This window comes from Petromyzon marinus, chromosome 2 (genome assembly GCF_048934315.1).
Source record: "Petromyzon marinus isolate PM22_M1 ecotype Great Lakes invasive population chromosome 2, UKy_Petmar_22M1.pri1.0, whole genome shotgun sequence".
Classification (NCBI taxonomy): domain Eukaryota; kingdom Metazoa; phylum Chordata; class Hyperoartia; order Petromyzontiformes; family Petromyzontidae; genus Petromyzon; species Petromyzon marinus.
In genome coordinates, this window is record NC_133668.1 from 15,862,146 (window position 1) to 15,885,955 (window position 23,810).

At 41.7% G+C, this 23,810-nt stretch overlaps 1 protein-coding gene across 7 annotated transcripts in view; it reads left to right on the forward strand.

Annotated features, from left to right (window-relative positions):
• The window catches only part of LOC116946166 (RNA-binding motif, single-stranded-interacting protein 1-like), a 311,540-nt gene that overhangs the window by 199,611 nt on the left and 88,119 nt on the right, over positions 1-23,810 (forward strand). For all 7 annotated transcript variants that reach the window (XM_032961097.2, XM_032961107.2, XM_032961116.2 and 4 more), the window contains one exon: positions 17,999-18,189. In XM_032961097.2, coding sequence (XP_032816988.2) covers positions 17,999-18,189 — 191 coding nt within the window. The remainder of the gene's footprint in view (positions 1-17,998; positions 18,190-23,810) is intronic.

Genomic DNA, 23,810 nt, shown 5'->3' on the forward strand with positions numbered 1-23,810 from the left:
AGCGTACAATTCAGTTTATTGGGACGGATAATTTATCAGTGGCTGGCTACCCAAGTGTGCAGCATTGGATTTGCACGGTCAGCTTGTAAATCCTGGGTACAATGACACGTGAGCACTGACGGCAGAGCTAAATTCATTTGGGGAGAAACCAAACACTGCGCCAACAACAGTGTCCAATGAATGTATCGCACACAGTGGTGTCTGTTTATTTTACGACAAAGGGATCGTGGGTGGCGGTGTTGGCTTCAAAAGAGCGCGTTGTACACCGGTGTGCATTACAACACGTGGCTTTTTGAAAACGCTCAAATTGGTAAGCCAGACATGACATTAATCAAAGATCGTTCAGCTAAACATGCATGATGACCCAAATTTTGCTGACGGTGACAATTATATAGTTTGCGATGATTTAGAATACAACACGTGCAGTGTTTTTTTGTTGTTTAAGGATACAGTAGTGCTATGCTACTAAATAGGTATTTTTTGTTTCCATGAAAGCTTATTTGGATCTCAACATACACTTTTCACGAGGGTCCTAAATTGGAATGTTTGTCCAATGGGAGAAACCAGAGCACCCAGAAAAAAAAACCCCAACAGATGATCGGCTAAACACCTTCTTTACGCATATATCAGCAACCTACTTTCTGTACTGATCGAGATATCGCGTTACATGTTTGCAGGACGAGTAAAACAACCAGTGAGTGCCAATGATTACCAGGCAAAAGCACACGTGTATTTAGTTAGTGAAACACGTAGCCCGCAGAGGAGTTGAATGGGGGTTCGCTGAAGCACAATAAGACGAAGGAGGCGGGAAGCTTCATTCATCATGCATGGCTCGCCAACTGGTTAGGGATTACTGGAGGCATAGGGGGAATGTGTTACCAAAGTGTAATATTTGCTCACCACTACTTTAAAGAATGCCTGTTACAGGGAGGGTAGTGTGGAAGAACTATTTTGGTGAATGTTAAAAAAAATGTTTACAGGATGTTGGAAGGAGACTCAGATGTCGTGTTAATAAAGCCAGCTGTTATGTTTTACGAGGCAGCAAACACTCAAAACACATATTTACTTATCATCATTCATGTGCATTTGTTCTACAGTCAACTAGTAATGCTTGCTTGGTGTTTAAGGCTCCAATGTAGCGCATACCATGGAAGCATTCAAAGCCAATAGTTTTCGGTTTCATAAATGTTTGATGTGTGCCGCACAGATTATGTTTATGTACGTTCGCAACCTGTGACGCGCGTGAATAAATACACCTCCGCAAAGTTAACCATGCCTGCTCGTGCATATTTTAATGTATACGCATTTGCACGTTGGCATCGCTGAGTGTATTAGCTCACAATGGGGAAAAGTTTTATGGGGGTTTTGTTTTGTTTTGGATCACCTTTAGCTTAATGAGAGGTCTTACATTCTAGCCGTGAGTTATGGGCTCAATTGCGATGGGGTGACCTGATTTCGGAGAGCGAGAATGGTGAACATGTGGGGGGAGGGCAGGGTCAATGGGAGGTGGAAGGAGATACATTCGCGGAAAAAATCACAAAATTCCCTTCTCGCTTTGTAGTGCGGGGGTGTTTCGGTGGACGCTTTTGCTATTTCATTTTGCACCGCGGTTTCGATCGAGCATGTTACAAATATGCCGCGTGGCGAGGTACAGTGCATAACCATTACATATAAGCAATGGCTGCCCTCGTTGTTCAACAATTGACCATTTCCGCTGCAAGCTGTGGTTTAAGTCAAGATAAAAAAAATTTCCGGTAACAAAGTGTGTTGCAGTTTTCCTTCGTGAAAACAAATGTGAAGAGCAGTTTGTCAGTGACATGCTGCTGAGTAGAGCCTACGTCGTTTAGACTTTCAAAAGACGGTCAGTGCACCTCCCGTTGCCTGCACGTGGCCGTAGCTTTGATACAGCTTAATAGCGGCCTCAGCTATAACTTCAGCCGTCTTATTTTACGTGTTTTCACACAGTGCAAGGCTACATTCGCAAGCCTTCCTCTTCTACTACGCATTAATTTCAAAGCTGTAACTTCATCTTCTAAGGGCAGCGTGGGATTGCATGGAATTCCAAACCTGAGTTTGGCCACTCGTATGTGAGAGAAGCAGTGGGTGGATAAGCAGAGTCAAGGACTTGTGGAAGCCGAGGATCTCTGGGGATATTTTTTTTAAAAACTTATTAGGGCCATTAAGGTGGCCGCTGAAAGACTGGGGTTATGTCCATTGGCGTTGACTTGACAGGGATCACTTCGTCATCATTATAGATGATTGAAATTAAATAGAATAAGCGGTGTGTAAACACATGTAGAATCCCGTAATTAATAAATACGGTATACGCTTGGCATTTGCGCCATTCTGGCAGCACAAATGACGTCACAAAGGCGCTATGTGTCACAGATGGGTATCGTGCTGACAAGGGGACCTTTATTTTGTTGTCTTGCACTCTAACATGTGGGTCATTTTTCCCAATAACTTTTTAGACCATTTGTGATATGTGATTCGAAACAAGGGATACAATCCGTCAGCAATATATAAAATCATAAGTAACCATTCAAACTCAACAAGATAACAAATAATGAGAATGAAAGAATATGAACGTTAGAAACATTAACATTTTGAATTAGATTTGACATAAAATGTGTGACCCAAAATTACCGATGGGGGGAAAAAAATTAAACGAAGGCAATTATTGAATGAATGAATTGAGAGCATGTGACGGAAGACGTGGATTTCATATGGGCTAATATCAGTTATCAACATTGCTGTTCGAATTGTTTGCAGTCAAACACGATTTCAACATTAGCAGGCTGTCACTAAATGGGGCAGCTGTACCATGGCTTGCTTACATATATTCGATTACGAATATGGTTGTATATACACCGATACGGTCAGCCCCGTGCAAGCCAGCAATGTCATCCTGAAAATTATTTTCGCCGAGAGTTGTCATCCCTACATTGTGGCGGGGAGGCAAAATTTGATGCCGTAAATAGTTGCATCCCTCGGTGGCAATTGCTCGCAATTGCAATTCACCGGCAATTCCCCCCCCCCCCCCCCCCCCACAAATGACAGCGATGCCATGGAATGGATGGTCCACGGAAATAATTTTAACTCAAAATTGCTCTTTGGAGACATGCAGAACGCAGGCTCAGCATGTAATAAACACACACTATTACGAATGCGCGGGGTACCGTAAATCTGTTAAGAAACTAATAACGCATTAAACAATAAAAGTGCATAATTAATATGCGAGCGGAATTTATTTTTCTCTAATAGTCTTAACAAGGTCCATAAATCATGTTAGATGTTCATATTTTACAATAACGTGTGTATGGTATTTTGTTATCTGCGTTGACATTCAACTCGATTGTTGCCACGCTGTGAGGTTGGTAACTGTATTGTTCCCTCGTCTGGAATCGCTGCTTGTTGCCAATTTTATCACCTCACTTGCTGCTTAAACTTTGAAAGTAAAGCATTTTAATCAACACTGAAAACCACGTCTAATGAGAGTTTTTTTTATTCAATCACTTGACACCCATAAAAAAAATACGAGTACTTGTGATAGCCCTGGCTAAAAATCCGACACAATAATTCATGTTGTTAATTGTTTCTTTGCAAAGGTTTCTCAAAATATTTTACGTTACTTTCACATGTTTTCGATTATACTTTGGTGGAACACTTGACTTAAACTTGGACATTTGTGAGTTCAAATTCCGGTCGGCGGTCGATTCAGTTCATCCCTCCAGGCTTCATAAACTAAACAAGACATTTTGCAAGTCAGCTAAGGTTGTCCTATGCAGAGACTATTCCCCTTGATATAAATGTAGAATTCTCATCACTACCTCACGACCACCAATGGATATGAGAACCACGCAATGAATATTTGAGTATGGGCACAGAGTTATAGTTTTGGTTTGGTCACTGCTGCCCTGTGAAACTAGAGTGATGTGGAAGCGGATGCCGCATTTTTACTGGATGGCTTCTCTCTCCATGCTGGTTTTGTGTACTGTATGGGATTCTATGAGGTTGTCTGTGAGTGTATGGGTCTCTATGTGGATCTATGGCTCTCTGTGAGTCTATACATCTCTAAGTCTACAGAGCTCTGTGTGAGTCTGTGGGTCTCAATGATGTGAACGTGGATGCTGCATGCATGTCTGATGGAAGTTTTGTTGTTGTTGTAGTGCACTCACTGGCAGCTGTTCTCAAACGGAACACTACTCTGTCCACTGCTTGGATGAGCTGTTCTGAAGCTGAATACTTCCTGACTCAGAGACCAATGAATGGCTCGTGACCATTTGTACTCGTTATATTTTGCACCTGATATTGTTTCTCTTACCCACATGCAATCGTTTGATATATTTAATGTCCCTGCTTTATAATGTTCTGAAACAGTCATTTCTGGTTATGTTTGTGATTGAATTCAAATTAATCGTCTCCCACCCACGACCATTGCGGGGGGGGGGGGGGGAAGGTGAACATTCATGTGGTCCCGCCGCTATGGCCTCCGGTGGTCAATGTTGTCGGTGATGGAGTGTGGCAGGAGCACCTCTGTTAACGTGCCGTGGACGAGCACACGTGCCTCTAAAGACGTCTGTGATATCGCACGACAGGCAGCGTTTGGAGCAGTTTGCAGTCACTTTTAATCACACGAAAGGACCAATTTGGAAGGCGTCGTGCTTTAATCCACAACTCTCAAAAACTAAAAGGAAATATTTGCCGGAAATAACAGTAACAGTGGCGGGTGGGGTGGGGGGTCAAAATGTTATAATGCTGCTTGTCTTCTAATGGTGCGTGCCCTTTTGTATCCATTAAGGAAAGCTCAATACCCTTTTTAAACAGCGTAAATTATAACTTGGCTCTACGTTTTTTGGCTAATGAGATTCGCAAGGAAGCTGGCTGCGCGGTGCGTAGCCTGAGGGCCCACAATGTGTGCACGTGTGTGTGCGTGTGTGTGCACGTGTCATGTGCCCGTTCACAGTCCCGTCATTACGTTTTTACCCATTGCACACCCGGAGGTGTCAATTTCCTGTTTTCGAGTGGATTCTCGCTCAATTATCGCAGCACGAAATAAGCTGGCTCGTGGCCGCTCAGCCGGCAGGCACCACTTAAGGCTGAAAGGGCTCCAAATTGCTGGCAATCTATCTGTAAGGCCTGAACTCGCGCCGATCAGTTCTTAACGTCGCATGTTTCCTTAACCTCAGCTGCCTTCACCGCACACATCACGCATTGTGCTGTGGTTACACATGTCCCCCGCTCCAACATTGCTTATCCCTCTCGCGTAACTTTTCTCTCTAAATCGTTACCTGTGAAAAAAAAAATTCTCGCAAGAAAAGCATAGAAAGTGAGGAGACGCCCATGTACGTGTGGGTTTTTTCGCCCACGAGATTAATTTTGGTTTGATGGCTTCAAATCTGCGTGGAGTTTTTTTTTCTTCTTCTATTTGCCACAATTGTTTTAGCCGTGAACACAAAATTAGTCAATAAGGAATTCCCAAACGTTCCAAACATGACTGCGCTGAAAGAGAATTGGCACTCAAATGAAGTAATACCGAATAAATAAATATCGATTTAGGGCAGGCATATCATGATCATCTTGAAGGACATGTGTCAAATGTGTTATTCTTGTAGGATCTGGCAGAAGGAAAGCATTGCCGGTTAGGTACAGCGGCATTAATGGAATTGGCTTTGATGATCTCTTGATCTTGATATTCAATGTCATTATCAGCAGCAGCCAAGGTCTACCCACTGCTGGATGAAGGTCCCCATAAGCTGTCACTCGCTGTCATAGTCCCACAATGTCACGGTCCAATTCGTTCCTGCACATAAGCCGATGTCATTGCTCCATCTCCTTTGTAATTGCCCTCTCGGGTTTGACCCCCTCCTTTGTCTACCATTCCGTTCCCAGCCTCTTTCATTAGCCCATCACTTCTTCTGGAGTCGATGTATGCTGCCCAAGTCTGCTACTTTCCTTAACTGACGAAATTATGTCTCTAATTTGTGTTGGTTCTTTGATCCATGTAATCCTCTTTAATACATGTGCTATTCCTCTCTCAGTCTCTGAGTGTAATTCAAAGCATGTACCTATCCATACTTAACTGTCCATATTTCTGATCCTTATGCCGTAATGGGTAACGTATGTATGTTGAACTTCTTTCGCACCGTACGTAGCCAACCGTGCTAATTATTCTTATTCAGGGCCATGATCAGATGCAGTTTTCGACAAATACACTCCTTCTGTCCTTCCTCATTACGTCATCTATTTATCCACATATGCCTTTTAGAATGTCCCTAGATATACATGGACTGCAGTGTTGTCCAGCTGTGTCCGGTCCAACAAATATATGATTTTATTAAAAAAACATGTTGTACACTACTTTTGCCTTGCTCATTTAGTGTCGTTTATTTAAATTGGTTTATATAATGACTGAGTCATCTGACAAACTAAGATGGGTAAAGTTTCCTCCATTTATGTTTGAGCATTTATTTTTTATAATCAAATTTTTGGAAAATTATATTGTAAAGGTTGCTCTCATTAAATGAGGTGAGAGCGTAACTCCTTTAATGATATCCTTAATAACATAGAATCGGTTGCTGGAACATATGCAAAACATGTACAGACATGTTTATTAATAAAATTTTGATTTAAAGCTTTCGTGACTGCAGTAATTCATATTCTTAGCTCTTTCGGTAAAGTCAACGTGACTTTACCGAAAGAGCTAAGAATATGTTTATTAATTGTTTAAACGAAAGTAAAGTAGTCAAATTGTGCAATGATGCCTCAATCATTCCTGTATTACAAAGGAAGATGCAATGGATCTGAAGAGTGTCAGAGTTATTAGTTTCCGAATATATATAAATTGTTCACAAAGAACATTTGGAACTGAATATAATGGAGAATGTATCGCCTTACTGACCACATGAGCATGGAATACCATCGACCACATTTCATAAAATACAAATGAATAACAAATACCATTTTTCCAGCCTTCTGTATGCTATGAAAAGGCATTTGACTCGGTGGAACTGATGTCTTCATTCAAGTGCTCACAAGCCAAGGCCATACGCCATGTCCTTAAAGTACATAAATGTATAAAACTCTTATAAGAATGGAACAGCGACACTGATATTATTTTCATGATTGTTGTATTGTGCAGTTATATTTGCCCAAAATGTATGGTGTGGCTTAGAGATCAGGATTTAAAATATGCATGGCCGTTCATCCAAATAATTAAATAGAATGTAAATGAATGGAACCCACCGCTTTCACATCATGCATCAAGGCCACGGAAATGTCCTTGCCACAAAGATACCACCAAGGGAGGGCCTCCCTGATACTCCTTGCTCCCTCCACCCCACTCGCAGTTTGATCATGACCCTGGGGGCCTCGAGGCAGATATTTTAGAGCTGACAAATAGATTTGATGTTGAGAAAAAAAATATTTTCTTTTAATGATAAGCCCAGCTGTGTGTATACAACAGTCCGCATGATTTAATGGGACGCACAATGCAGAGTATATGGCAATAAACAATGGTTCATGTGCACCTTTGCACGCCTTTTTGTTCTCTGCTAATTTCAGGAATACCATTCAGACGTCAGAAGCACTGGTATGGTAATGTAGCCTTAATAATATCGGAACCTTTTTTTTAGCTTGAAGCCATTTGTTTTTGCCAGAACTTTCAAGAACATTGTGATAAATACGTTTCTTAAGTAACACATCTTAAATTTTGATTTAAAGCTTTCGTGACTGCAGGGATTCATATTCTTGGTTCTTTTGGTAAAGTCACGTTAGCCGAGTGTTCTCGCAAGTCGAGCAAGGATTCACACGCAATTGTGTTGCACTTTCGTGCATGTAAACGATTAAGTGTGTGTTACTTGCACGTGTTATGCATATATGCACACAGTTGTAACCCTAAACCCTGTCACTCGAGGAGGCAGACTCACACCAGTAGTGCGTGGAGGCCAACATGAGATGGATGGCATTAAAGGGATGTTACGTGTGTTTCACAGAGGGGGGATTAAAGTGGTGCTTCAATGTGATTCCAAAAACCCTTAATGCCATTGGAATACGTACAACATCTTGCAGCAACCAGGCCACCTACTGCACGAGTCCTTGTGTGTGTTCAGTGAACTGGACTTGTTTGACATGCTACGATGTTTTTTCTAGGGTTGACACAATTGTGTCATCCACCCCTACCCGTGAAATTGAAAAGCATCACAACACATTAGCGTTATCATTTCCACACAAAAAACACATTTATTGGTTCCAGTACGGGATTAAAACGTGTTGCACAAATAAATGAAGAAGATACAGTTGTGTTGTTTTCGTGTATGTATGTTAAACATATTTGAACTAATAGTCACAGGATCTATGTTAACATTATTCTTGACAGCATGCCAGTTGTGGTTTCCATATTCACGTTAGGCTCTTGACATTTTGTACAATCTGAATTATGCAATCTTCAGTAAGCAATGGGATCTGGCAGTGAAGTGTGCCCCCATTCCCGTCGGCACACTTCCTATACAGAGAAAAAAGGAGAGAGATCAGAGGACCCTTCACAGAGCAAATTAACGCTAAATTCAATTGAGCGCAGGGCGTGCAGTGACGGGGGCTCAGGAATGAGGCTCTTTTGAAGGACGCTCACAGCTCAGCGGGTGAAACAGCACCATGCGGTGCTCACGAGGAGGGAGAGAGAGAGAGAGCAAGGCACTGGCTAGCCAATAGCTTAATTAGTCAGCTTTAGTTTCTTTTAGCTCTTCTCTTTAATTACGTGCCCTTTATTCATCACACACATCCTCACCTACTGCACATTTAATCAACCTCCACATGCCCTCCACAGAGTCCCCACCACCTCCTGCTCGGTGTTTTAACAGCCTGTATGGATTTTATAGCCCAGGCTGGGTAGGTTCGCGGCCCAGGTCAGAGGTTGATTGGCAACAATGCAACTAAACCAAAATGCAATTTACCAAGTATTCAAGAAGACACGGAAACGTTGTTTTCGAAGCTTATTTCATGGATTGTATGCTTTGGTCTTTTTCTTTGGGCCAATACGTGTTTTCATCTGCATTGGTATTTTTTTTTACATCATAACATATCGTAAAAGTCAAACAGATCGTTTTTTTTTGTAGGAATTACGATACTTGTTAGCAAAGTTTAATTGATAGAATTGCTTTTGGTGAATTTTAATTTGCAGCAGCGCACCGTGTTTATACGGCGAGCAAAAATTGTGTCACCGTGACGGACCTGTGCTGGAGCAGCTGCGTCACCTGTGTTGTGTGGCATGGGAAGGTCATTAGAAGGAAGATGGCCTCTACTTTGATTGCTGGACCACTCATTTTTCCTTCATTGCATGGAATTACAGTTATTCTTCTGGCGATGCTGTTTTTCCCAACCGTGCCACCCTCCCATAATGAAAGGGGAGTTGACGGCATGTGTTGCTATCTTGCCATTTGCCTGTGGATATAGAGCAAAACTCATTAGCGCTCATGTATAGCTGCCTCCTCTATGTTGATTAAATCTCGAATAGTTACTCTTTGACTGAATTAAAATAGAATATGTTTGGTGGATGTGTAGGTTTGTTTGTGTGCAAGGTTGGGCCAATGCGTTCGTGGTTGTGTAATGTTGAAAGCAGATAATTACCATCCTCAATATGTGTGGGTGTCTCACTTGGTAAATATAAGCCACGACTGCTAAATAATTGCTACGACATTAATTTAAATTTTTAAGCTGTTGAATGAAAATAAACATAACTGAACAGTTTCATGATAAAATGAAATGTTAGATAGGCGGGCAGTGGTTCTTAGTTGTATGAATAGAATTGGAATGTTTAATACATGTCTATATATGCAGTGTTTTCTTACAATATTTGAGGCAGCATACATGGTCAATCTCGGATAGTCATATTGATACTTCTTTTACACTTTTGCATCAGAATTGTATTCTCTGTTGTGGAATTTTCTTTTAAATTAATGTACGTGTTATGACATGTCGGAGATGTTTTATTGTTCACCAAAAGAAGCTCAGTAATTGTAATGTTTTGAAAAATATATATTTCTTGAAACTGACTCTGTACGCTTACAAACCTCCCCCAGAAAAAAAACATCCACGTTTGCAATTCATCTAGACATCAGAATGTTTCGTGAAAACTACACTTGGCTGTACCGTCAAGTAGCACATGTTTCCGTTGATCTCGGCATCAGGCCATGAGATGAAGATGCATTCATCTAGAATGGAGTGACCAGAGCATCGCATTGTGTCAGGCAGTGAGCCCCAGAAGAAGAGTTACTTCTGGAGTTACTTCAATCCTGGCCTCCGATCCAATACTGGATATAACTCACTGGGGATGAGGTTAAGAAAAATAATCATTATATAACTTGATTTTGTTATTTTCTGATTTTCTTTTGTTAAAAGACAATTTTGGAATATTTTGTGGATTTTCATATGTACACACATGTTTGTGTCTCTACACTAACCAGTGATATACATCACCCGATACCACCTGACACAATTTGGTGGGGAGAGCGTGCAAGTGACAGCATATTAGTGACATCACTTCTGAAACAAAAACATATTTGCATCCAGACTTAATTTTGATGTTTTTTTTGTATTGATCAGAAAATTAGGAACACAACCCTAGAGCTCACTCATACTATGCAAAAGCAAATATACAAACCTCTGTTCTGTGTATCCGTACATATATTAAAGTATAGAGTTTGCTGGAGCAAATGCTGCTCTTGATAATATCGGTCTCGAATGTTCATATGCAGATGGCCTAAAACTTTTTTGTATATGTGTAGACACATTTTAAACTATTTAACTTTACATTTTACTAGGTCAGGCCCACTGAGCTATATAGCTCTTTTTAAGAAGCCACCTGCCACAAATAATAGCTCAACAAATTGGTTTATGTGGAAATTTATAGCAGCCAAATACTCTAAACGCATGTTTCTAAATGTGGAGGGAAAACTCGAAGGGCCCGGATAATAATCCACGCACCCATGGGGAGAATATGCAAACTCCAAATATACAGGAATCAGGGTCGGGATCAAATCCACGACCTCCTGTATACCAGCCGAGGGAGTTAACATCTCACCACCACAGCGCCCCGATAATGCCCCATGGCAAAACGTAATGAGTGTCCGTACGATGTAAAGATTGCTCATTGCATGCCTGTGAAAATAACAACTTTAGTTCTCAGAGCTGGAATATTTCAATATAAGCGGCAAGTCGCATTTAATGAAATGGAATTATTTATGCTGTCAGGGCTTCCCTTTTTAAGAGAACTTCTTACGTTGTAGGGTACTTGAACAAGTGCCTGCTTTGTTCGTGTCTGAACAGGCGGTTTTGTCTGCCCACCATAGAAAATTTGCACCAAGACAGCCTCATTCTAGTTACAGGCATAGCCATGACGCTGTTACAGATCATAAAAATGGAAATGTTAAGGGAGAACTGTTCTTTAGCATCACGAGGTGAAACTTGTAGCTGTAAATCTCCAAAGGTCCCAATATGGCTGAACAATCCATCATGCACCGTGCACCTTTGACAGGATCGTTGGGGCTGCACACCACAAAATAAATAAATATATAACAGCGTCCTTACTGCTATCTACTTGTTTGAAAATGCATTATCCATGAAAGAAAAAAATAGTTTCACCAAAACTTAGTGTTTGTACTTGGAAACACGGCACTTAAAACGTTTTCTTGTGCACCAGCCTTTATGTAAAATTTAGCTTTGCAATGTTTTATATGATTGTCTACTTTTTATTTTATGCATACATTTACCAAAAATTCTGTCCATCTGGTCTCACAATAGGATGTGTACTGTTGTTGTCTTTTGTTCTATACTAAACATGCAAATTGGTGGCAGCATGCAGCTGTTCCCAGGGCACACCTTCAAAGGATTTAAATATATATGCATTGGAGACCATATTGTTCTTCATTTTTCTTTAATTCCTACATCTGTAATTAAATTACCACAGTTTGTTGCCACATTTAAACAGCTGAAAACGGCTTGTGTGATCCCGCTGTTAATTCTTGTTTAGCTTCCTTCACAGCACACTCATGTGGAGGCCTATACTCAGCCTTGCCACTTCGCTTGTGTGCCAAACACTTAAGGGATATTTTTTCTAGGTCATCGTAACGAACAAATCACCATGACTGCAACGATAATGCTGGCATCTTCACGCGCAAGACAGGCCATCGACTGCAGTATGGTTAGAAGCTGAGAGCCCGGCAATGTGCCCTTCCCTCGCTCGTTTAGCTCCACCCACACAGTGCTTGGCGTGGCTCTTTGATTAAATGGCCATGTGGCAGCGGACGTTAGTTTGGTCTGACGGCGGGGGGGGGGGGGGAGAAAGCCCGGGACGAGCTGGGAAGTCTGATGGGTTTGCTCAGGTTTCCATCCATATCGAATGTATCCAACCACATCCCCACCCTATTGTGCTGATGTTGAATGAGAGTGGAATTTAATGCATGGACGGAGATCGACTCTGGCCCAGAGGCAATCGGAGAGTGACACATGAGTCTTGATTCTCTCTTTATCTTCCCCTTTGGACGGTGTTTCTCTGCACTTATGAGAGGGCCTTTGGCCCAAGACGGGGAGGCTGAGCAGCAGACCTGTTTTCCATGGAAGAGAACATCAAATGGGAATTTGGGCACATTTAAGTAACTCTGCCATATGGCTCACAATGGTGCAGTTGGTGTGTGCAGGTCGCACACCGTACAGAGAACATTACTGCTGTATTGTAGGATTGTTATTTTACAATAATGATATTGTGTCACCACGCTCAAATGAGCTCATGTGTGGTGACGAACCTAAGCTAGTGGTGGAAATTCAACATTCCCATGGTGGTATTCAGTCTCTTAATTTGGCCTTATTTTTACAGTACATTGTTATTCTAAATGGTTCAAAGGTGATTTAAAGCTTTCGTGACTGCAGGGATTCATATTCTTGGTTCTTTCGGTAAAGTCACGTAGAAGGGAAACAATAAAATCATAAAAATATAAAACAATAAAATTATCACGACGTTTCGACTGCAACACAAGCAATCATCATCAGGTGTGAAAACCACAGTGGTTTTCGTGAGAATGTTATTGTTTTATATTTTTATTATTTTATTGTTTCCCTTCTACGTGATTTTACCGAAAGAACCAAGAATATGGTTCAAAGATGGCTTATTTTTTCTAATATAATCTCTTAGGGTTTTTTTATGGTAACATTGTCCTGCAGCTGCTGCAAGCACTTAGAGATAAATCATGCAACAATGGGCTTTTATACAAAAAAAATGTGAGGCAATTACAATTACATTGAGGAAGTTGGTCAATATTTTGGCCTGCAGGCCTTTATCAGAATGAGTTTCCATCCAGTGGACCTCGGGCATCAGCTAGATTTGTTTGTATCTGCCCTCAAATTACGTTTATTTTTCATTTCAGATTTGGCCGGGTGATGCAATTATTATTCCTTTAAACGACCCCTTTGAAAATACATTTACCTTATTTTCATTTCCCCATGAAGTTAACAATGCATTTCTTGACAGAATCTCGGCACATCCTGACCTTCCGCTCGCTCACACAAATGTCGCTCAGCGACCCAGACGCCAGGCCTGCTGCGCGACCTCCTCGCATTGTCCTTGGTTTAGTGCTCGTGACCTCAGAAGGTAGGGGAGCGGTACTGCAACGGTTAACGCGATGCACTACCGACCCAGTGACCCGAGTGATTCCCACTCGCGGCTAACAACACCAGTGACAATTATCGGAACTGGGTCTGGGTTTCTTCTATGTCGACGAAGCCTGAATTGAGTACATAGTACGATGTGTAAAAACATCGCCACTTGGGAGACAAATGCGACCCGGACGTGGTGTTGGCTAGTCACCCCCTCGTGCGCCGTGCCAGCCTTCACAGGTGCTCGAGAACAGCACTTGCCCCAACGGTCTATTCAGGCTATACGGGGAATCTTTGGTCTTTGTGACCTCAGAAGCACCTTGCATGCCGTGGCCACATGCTCCCAAACTGCATTTCATATTTTGTCCGCATTCTGCGATAGACGTCCCTCTTGCGGCACACCTCCAGTTATTTCAGTGAGCAGGCGAGGAGTGACATTTGGTGCGTTTGTGATGCATTCTCCATCACAAATGAAAACCTGTTCTTGTTAAATGACTAGCACTAACCGCAAGCTCTGAAATAATCCGAAAGTTGCAGAAATTGCAAAACGGAATGCTCGGCGACTGTTGAAAAGGTGTCCACGTCCCGGCCGGTACACCCAGCGTCAATTGACTACATTCAGCATCTGCTTCATGAAACCTGCGATTTGCATTCGAAAGAAGAAAAAAAAATCTGACAATTTCAGCACAGGGCAAAAAGATCTAAATGTTCTGAGGGTGAAATGCTCTAAATAATTTCAAACCAGAAGCTGCATCAGCCTGATAAGCCTTGTAATATGACTCAGATGCCTCTTGGGAAAACAGAATATGCTTAAATCACACCATTATCTAGAACGGCGAGTGCAGTGGCCGTAACAGATATAAAGCTGTGCGTGCGTGCAACAGCCCTAGGCAGGCTCGTGCGTTTCCAGTGGGAGGTTCCTGTTAATGGCTTTTGGGAGGGACACTGGTGGAGTCCATCGGGCTGAGTGATATCTTGTAAAAACCACAAATGTCCAACCATGCCCTTGCTCCCAGGGCTTCCCTCTGGCTTACAATTATGGCAGATTTGGTTTATAGAGATGTATGACAATGTATTTTATGTACTTATCCATATTACAGTGATATCAGATGTTGCATACAATTGTAGGCAAAGTCCCTGTTTCGATGTCGGATAAATGTTTAAATCTTGACTTAAAGCTTTCGTGACTGCAGGAATTCATATTAATATTTTTTGGGTCTTTCGGTAAAGTTTTTACCAAAAGACACAAAGACTACAGATAAATGTTTATTACATTTAATGAATATTCACTGTGCTGTATTTACGCATATTTTATACATTGTTAAGCTAATCTCATTGTTATGGCACCTCCGCCCACCCAGCAGTATACATGGGTGCACCAGTCGATTGGCAAGTCGCGTGTGGTGGGGTGAAGTGTGGGTAATCCCAACTCTACTAAGGCATCTGACCAGTTTTCAGTTTAATTTATTAGGATTTTACCCTGTGAACCATTCGGCTCTTGATTTGGGTGCAACCGCAACAAACAATACAATTACAAGATACACCTAAAATTCATTGTATGCGAATCTAAACATCACATACATAAACAATAAAAAGCACCACCCGTCCATGCTGCGTACAAAAAGTGCCAAAAATTCCATGTCGATGTTTGATCCCAATAACAATCGTAATACAATACAGATCAAAATTTAAAGTATGAATCTATACTAAATAACAAAAATCGGGCGAAACCAAACCCTCTAAAACTTACTAAAACAATGCTATATAAACAACGTAACAGTTTTCCCAACAAATGTGATTACAAGTTTACAATAGCGACACACACAACACACATCACTAAACCTAGCGTCCTTCGCTAGCTGCATAAGTCAATCCATAACAGCCGGATAAACAATAGCAGTAGCAGCGCACTATAATCAAAATACATAATAATTTCATACATCGGTCATCTATAGCTATATTTTTTATTTCAGGCCGCAGGATCGCAGTGGCAGTTATGGTTGTACGTAAGAGGAGAGCTCTCTATTGTGGAGACCTCTTCTGCCAGCGGTGGCATCAGCAAGCAATTGCAGGGCTCAACTGTTACTCTTTAACCTTTTTACATTGTTAAGTAAATGTTTGTATGTGAATAACAGAGCGGTTAATTAATTGTAAACCACAAAACTGAATGCAATTTTTAAATGTTTAGTAAAATGTTTAATATTATTCCCAAAAGCGCATGTGCTTCTTGAATTATTTTTTGTCGTGGCACATCATTATTATTATTCGGATTTTTAGAATCAATAGAGTTAATGAATCTGTTTTTGTTTATACAACAATCGGCAAAGTACCTCTGAAGTCAGTGTGTGGGCCTAGCCTGTGGTTAAACCACTACACCTTTGACCGAGGTTCACCGGTGTCCGAGTTCAGTTCTCGGCCGTAGCTGTGGTGTAGGCGGCGCCTGGTTTACGATGAAACTTTAAACCGAGGTCAAGTCGACGACGTACACATAAAACATCTCCTTCAGTAAGACAGATGGAATTCGTCCCAGCATCCTAACCTACAGCAACATGCCTATGAGTAAGTTACAAATATATCCATTCTGGCACCTCTGGCCACCGAGGAGTTTGCATCTGTGCAGCACAGTGAGTTGATGGACAGGTCATGTGTGAGGTGGTATAAATAAATACATGTGCATCGCTGTTCATTAAACATATGATGAAATATTGACTTGAAGCTTTCGTGACCGCAGGAATTCATATTCTTTGGGTCTTTCCGTAAAGTCACGTATATAGGTTCAATAATAAACAAAATGATGCTCAAAAATAACATGATGCTCAACAGATGTAACCAACATTACAGTGTAATACTAATATGCCGTATGAATAATAATTATCAGTTGGTCTTCCATCAGTCCGTCCGTCCTTTTTTTCGTCAGGTCTGTGATTGGTAGAAATTGGGTTATGTGTTCTCATGCATTGTTCACTCATTGCCATTTGGTAATTCTCAATCGCTGAAAACCATTGCCAGAGGCTGTTTCAAAACATTTCGTGGGGAATTAATTTGGAAATCTTTGTCATCTTTATCAATGTGAGACATGTTTCCCTTGTTATTTTATTTATCTTGAGCCAGACGTGGGGTTTGTTGCAGTGGGAAAATAGTCTTAGGGAAATGGATAGTGGGATAAAGACAATGCTACAATTACAGTAACATTTAGATGATGATGGCACGTTGATTCGGCTGAGGTTGATGTAGGCGTGAGGTCAGAGTAGTTGGGGTTGACTTAACAGTGAAGATAAATGGGTAAGACCTGAAGATATTAACAATTATTTGTTGGCATCGTGCCAACTGCATCTGAGACGAATTCTATGGATTTCATGAATCTGTCTCAGAGACACATCCTATTAATCTATTCTACGAATCAAACTCCTCTGAGTTGCAGTTCATTAGAGGTTGATTGCATTCTGCTTCCACTTCCCTGGCATCACTTTGTACCTTATCTAAATTATTAAGTTACATCCTGCCTTGCTATCAGTCCGGTAGCCCAGAACATCCTGTGAGGGTAACGCTTGCGGTTGACACTGATCTGCTGTAGCAGCAAACTGCATCGTAATATTCCAGGTTATACTCCATGTGTGTGTATGTACATATGCGCGCATATGTGAATGCCATTGACAATCATGGTGCAAAATGATAGTTGAAACTCATAGATGCTCAGTATTAGATTATTGGCTAGCTTACATTTGTCTTCCCCATTGTCAAGTTTCCTCAGTGCTGCATGCGGTATATTGCAATGGGATAATAATAATAATATGACTACTGCATAATTAATAACAGTACACAAGCAGGAGCTGGAATTCATAATCACGTGACAGTGATATATGGTGCCAGCATGGAGAGTCATTCTTCCAGCAGTGGAAGGAGAATAGACAATGAGGATCATGATCATTATGGTCCTAATAGAGAAAGCATGGAAATATTGATACAACTCACAGTCGGGTATATTATCGGATGTATTCACCGGTCAATCAGGCTCGGTGGCGCTGTGGCAGAGCATTCAACTCACAATCAGAAGGTCATGAGTTAATGTCCTGGTCAGAGGTCAACTTCGCTCATCATCATCATCAACCCATGTGGCTTGCCATGAAAAGAATATTTGTTGCAAGTCATCAGCAGTTTCCGTACGTTATATGCTGCTGCCTGGCATAGTAATGTGGACATTACATTTCTGGATCAAGTCTGCCAACAGAACTGAGCAGCGTCGAGAGCTTGTTTGAGCAGGAAGACATGTTGACTCTCGACTTCGACTTTAAGCTTGGATCGATGGCCACAGCTAACAATGCTTCCCTTCGCTTGCTCCCGTTCCTCCTGGCAGCCATACGCGGCGAGCAACCACCCTCTGGCGCCCCCAAGCCCCAGCGCTACAAGCAGCACCAGCGGCAGCAACAATGGGGGCGGCGGCGGCGGTGGTGGGAGCTTTGGCGACCACCTGAGCAAGACCAACCTGTACATCCGTGGCCTCCTCCCCAACACCACTGACCAGGACCTCATCAAGCTCTGCCAGCCGTGAGTCTCTCCTCTCCCTCCTTGGCAAACCCTTTGTCACACGTGTCCGTAAGTTTTTTACGGAAATGACGGAACATTTTTTTTTACTTGCCTGTAAGCGTGTTACAAATTCAGGTTGAACATTAAGCACTGCTGACATTAATGTGTGTCCCGTGTTCTTATCCGACAACAAAAAGGGCTAATTAACTTCCTAAAACAATCAATGACATAATTTTTTTATATTCATTAAGTAGAAATAGCTATGACTGGCTAAACTAACAATAGAGTGCTCTGGGAAATACGTTATAAATTGTAACATTTTCCCAGAGCTCACAAATAGTGGCCATGATTTTTTTATGGAAGTAAATGGTTTATTCAAATATTAATTTCATTTGTTTCTTGTCCACAATGGTAATAATATCAACCATCTCGCGAAACCTCACTAAGTCTAAAGACTCATTTTCATGTGAATCCTGCATTCAGTTGTTTAAAAAAAAAAATGTTGGTGACTAGGAAAAGTTCTATGTGTTTTAGTACTCTTAATGTTTTAATATAGATTTGTAGCTTCCGTGAATGCAGGAATCCATACTCTCTGGTTCTTTCGGTAAAGTCATGTAGGTATAAAACAAAATAAAAAGAAATCACGACGTTTCGAATGCAATACAAGCAATCATCATCAGGTGGGAAAACCACAGCAAATTTATTTTTTTTCCCATAGAAGAGTGGTGGTTTATTCTTCCGAACAACTGAGAGTGATAACATTAATAGTATTCAATCAGGGGCATTTTAAACATCTCCGAAGAGTCATGAGAATGATTTATTTCTGGAAAGGCTCCTGTCACTTTGAATTGAGTTAATCAGGTTAACTGGCCAATAACTGAGGGCAAAACTGTCATGCCGCTAATGTAACCACTTCTGCTTTAAGTACACTGAGCTTCATCTGATCCTCATCAAAGGTAATTTCCCTGCATTTGAGTTACTCACGGCCCTGCTGGTGGCTCAAACCTCCAACACTTTGGTTTTTTTGCAGTATTCAAAACCTTTGTTATTTTGATCCAAAACCCTTAAGGGCATGGTGTCTGCTAATTCGTGTTCTGAACTCTGTTATTCTCAACTTCACTGACCTATAGTCCCAGAAACAAGCCCCCTCTTTTCTGGATTTCTTCCAAAATCTCTGGGCTTTGCTCGCCGATTATATGTATTAGGTCCTAGATATTTCACTACAAGGCACTGTATGACCGATTAAAGCTGACAGCACAAACGCAAAACCATTTATGTACGATGTTTTGCCACAGGCAAACCTTTGTAGTGTAAATTTTGCAAACTGCATTGTTTAATTGCGCAATCTAAAGAAATTAGATTTTGTTGCATGCATTTGACAATCCCTGATCAAGAACACATTTGTGTAGCCTTTATAGGTGGCATTTAAATGGTTCTACCTGTATCCATCATTGCAATGTTCAAAGTTTAATACAAATATATATTCAGAGATTGAAAATATAAGGAAAGAAGTTATTATGCAGTGACTCGGTGACCTTTTCTTCATTTTAAATAAACAGGGTGCGCACATTTATATTGCAGATCAGAATCGAGCACACGCCGTATGTTTGAATTTTGCATGGCCGCCAATACATATAAACAATTTACCTTTTTTGTTTTGTTGATGCACGATTACACACGGGAGCGAGAATCTTGCAGGCCCGTCTGGGTGGTGCCGCAGCTGGCGCTGCTGTTTTAATAAACGAATCGCCATTTGGTCAATTCGTGGTCATGGGCCGACGTGGCCTATCATCCCTTTGCTGTACTTGACTCACAATCGAGAGGGTCATGAGTTCGTATCTCAGTCGCTAATCGGCGCAGCCCGGTTGAAAAAAATGAGTACCCCTCTGTGGGATGTCAACGGCGGTTTGTTCCATGATTAAACCGGCTTCCGCCATGGGAATGTGGAATTTCGCTGGCTCAGGATCCGCGATGGAGAGGGGCGCAGCCACGTGCTCATTTCTAGCAGGGACACTTTGACTTTCATCCCATTAGAGACGGCGTAATCGCGAGGGGCCAGGGGGTCTGGATAGTTTCACACGACTGTCCCGGGTGCCTCTGCGAGGCAGCTGCTCTGGGCTGTAGCCTGTGAAGTGCCGTGGGAATGGCCTGCCTCCTGGCTGAGCGCACGTGCAGCTCGCGAGTGGCCGAGCCGAGCTCCCAGCTGTGGCAGCCATTCATTTGTTTTCTTTTCATGTCTGCTCTGAGAGCAGAGGAACCAACCCGTTAATGGAATGCATTCATAGAGCATTTTGCTTTTTGTTTGTGTATGCTGTCCAGCAATGTTCAAACAAAAAAAGATAAAAAGTGATTTCCAAAACGTAAGTGGATTTTTCTATTATGTGTTTTTACTTTTTGCAATGGCACTTTTGGATACTTCTCGTATATTTTATTCATATCAAAAGCCACCGAACAATATTGCACAGGCTACACAATGCTTGAACGTGGCCTTGCTCTGCTACACTTGACAGGAGATAATGTAGAACATATCTTCCTCGCAGACTTGTCAAAAGCATATCAATGCAACGTGATCATATGTGGCTCAAGTGCACGGCTGTTGAGGAGAGAAAGTTAATTATTTAGAGCCAGTTTCATTGAAAAAATGAAACACTTTTCCCCTTTGCCCTTGGAAACAACCTGCACCACCGTATTGTGCTGAACCGAAATTTTGATTTATAGCTTTGGTCAAGGCCGCCTCTTTAACAGCATTACCACACGTTCTAGCTGGAGTGCTCTGCAGTTGTTTTTTTTCTTCCGGCTGTAGGTATTTCCTAAGCATTCTTAAGAATCAGGTCTTTGTCAGGGGAAGTTGTCCTTTTTTTCCTCCTCAAAGAACAGAGAACGTCGTGTACAGCAATGTCAGGAGTGCTTAAGGTTCTATTTCATGTCATTTTCTAAGGCATTGCCAAATGTGCTTTGTAATTCCATGGCAAATGTGGTATTTATAATGACCAAGGCATTAAGTTATCTTTAACTGCCAAATCGCTTCTGCAGCACTCGTTCTGCAGGACATCTGATGTCCGTCAATGCACGGATGTGCATGTGTAATGAAAGCGGAACACGGAAATATAAATAATATATAAAGTATTTGTGGACTGTGCATCACTCAGCCCTATCAACAGAGGTTGAGCGTTGTTGTACGGAAGCGCGCACACAGCCTTTTATTGATGTTGTCTGCATCTCGGCGTCGATGTACATCATGTGGCGCAGCCTCGCCCAAGTCTTTTGTCGCACCCGTGTTGTGAACACGAGGCCGCGTGTGCACTGAACCTAGCACAAGATGCATGGATTGACTGCAGTGAGGGATGTGATGCATGCATGGGACACGGGGAAAAATGTGCCCGTTGATCACAAGCAGTGACGTCCGGCACCGAGCATCGGGGGGTTGGGGGGGGATGAAGCCACCATCGTCATTCAGTCCACACCGCCGTGAGCCTGTGGCTTGGTGTGGAACGTGGCAGGGCTGGCTGTTAAAAAGTGGCTGATGAAAAGGCTGCTGTCAAAACCAAGCTATGCACTCTTTCTTGAAGGGAACACAGCAACTTCCAGCAGTCCCTGGGCGATTCTCTCTCGAGTGAGAGACCGCACCATGCGTGGCTGCTCATGTGGCAAAGTGTGTACATTCCTAGGTGGGTGTCTGAGTCTGCCAATTCTTTGGCTGTAAAATTTTGGCCCCAAACATGTGTATTGCTGGAGGGGGTTATGCTGGATGGCGGCTTACCATATTCCTTCGTCAAAGTCGAAGTGGTTTTTTTTTTCTGCTCAAACACACACACTGGGGTGGTACTCATGCTGGCAGCCCAGAACAAGTGGTGTAAATTATACATTCCCTCGAGCAGGGCCCCTTTCTCTCGACAAGAGTAAACACTGTTGGTAAAGGTCATGGGGCAGCGCTGAAATCGCTTGCTTACAGCACTGCTGGCCTACTCTTCCACACTGGCCATATGGCTTGGGAGTGGTGAGCATACCCACACGTCACCCTACCACACGCAATCTGCTGATCGAGGGACTGTGGTGAATCAATTTATACTGCTGGAAGGACAGATATGATGAAGGGGATTTAAGAAACCTGCAACATTGTTTCAACAGCCATGCTGGAAGTAGAATCGAACCATTGACCTCTGGAACGCAGGTCCAGTGTGCTAGCCATTACACCATGCCTGCAGCCTAATCACGGTTTGATTTCCCACAAACTGGTTACTCTTATTGTTGACCATATAGGGTCAATAGGCCAAGTTGGCCCCAATCGAAATTTGAACTAGCAACCTTGCAGGAGTTATTTATGTATGTGTACACGTGTTTGTTTGTATTTACTTAGTAAGACAGGGCTGCCGAGTTGAGATGGATACGTCACTCTATTACCAGAACACCCCCAGCAATATCGTCCTGATGGCAAAAGAGAAGACATCGCGAGAGCTCCAGACAGTGTATAACTCTTTTGGCGGCTTCTCATTGTGCACTAGTTTGGAGAGCGATGTTCATCCGAAGCTCTCGCCTCTTGAAACGACAGCGCACTGCGCCATGCTGGCTGCTGCTGTTGTTTTAAGAGCCGGTAACTAAGTGGCGAGTGTAGATGCGGCCAGCCTTACTGCACTGAGTGCCATTGATCACAGACAATTAGAAATGCAAAGCGCCTGTTATACCAAGGCAACAGAATGGCGTCGTGAATTCTCTGTTGTTGCGACGAGCGACTTCAGACCCACTTTTAGTTTCCTGGAAGAAACTGCCAAGCAGGTTAAATTTCGATTTAAAGCTTTCGTGACTGCAAGGATTCATCTTCTTTGGTTCTTTCGGTAAAGTCACGTAGAATGAGAATAAAATAATACATTAATAAAATAAAATAACACAATAAAATGCTCACGACGTTTCGGCCACAACACAAGTGGCCTTCATCAGGTGAAGGGACGAGACTGTCTCGAGGACAGCGCTGTCCTCCAGACAGTCTCGTCCCTTATAGTGTTATTTTATTAATTTATTATTTCATTCTCATTCTACGTGACTTTACCGAAAGAACCAAAGATGATGCAAAGCAGGTCTCACAATATGCTTCCACGCTTAAGAATGTGATGAGATTTGTCATTTTAAATTCTACTCTTAAATTGCTTTTTATTTGAAATATTATATATAACGTATTATTTGTAAATTGAACCTGCGTTATAGAATTGCATAATTGGCATTTTTTTTAATTTGTACTGTTTGCTTTGAATTTTCGCCCATTTTAGTCTTTTTGTTTTACTACAGTATTTTAGTTATTTTGTTTTACTACAGTATTATAGTCTGTTTGTTTTACTACGGTATTTTAGTCTTTTTGTTTTACTACAGTATTTTAGTCTTTTTGTTTTACTACAGTATTTTAGTTTTTTTGTTTTACTACAGTATTTTAGTATTTTTGTTTTACTACAATATTATAGTCTTTCTGTTTTACTCCAGTATTTTAGTCTTTTTGTTTTACTACAGTATTTTAGTCTTTTTGTTTTACTACAGTATTTTAGTCTTTTTGTTTTACTACAGTATTTTAGTCTTTTTGTTTTACTACAGTATTATAGTCTTTTTGTTTTACTACAGTATTTTAGTCTTTTTGTTTTACTACAGTATTTTAGTTT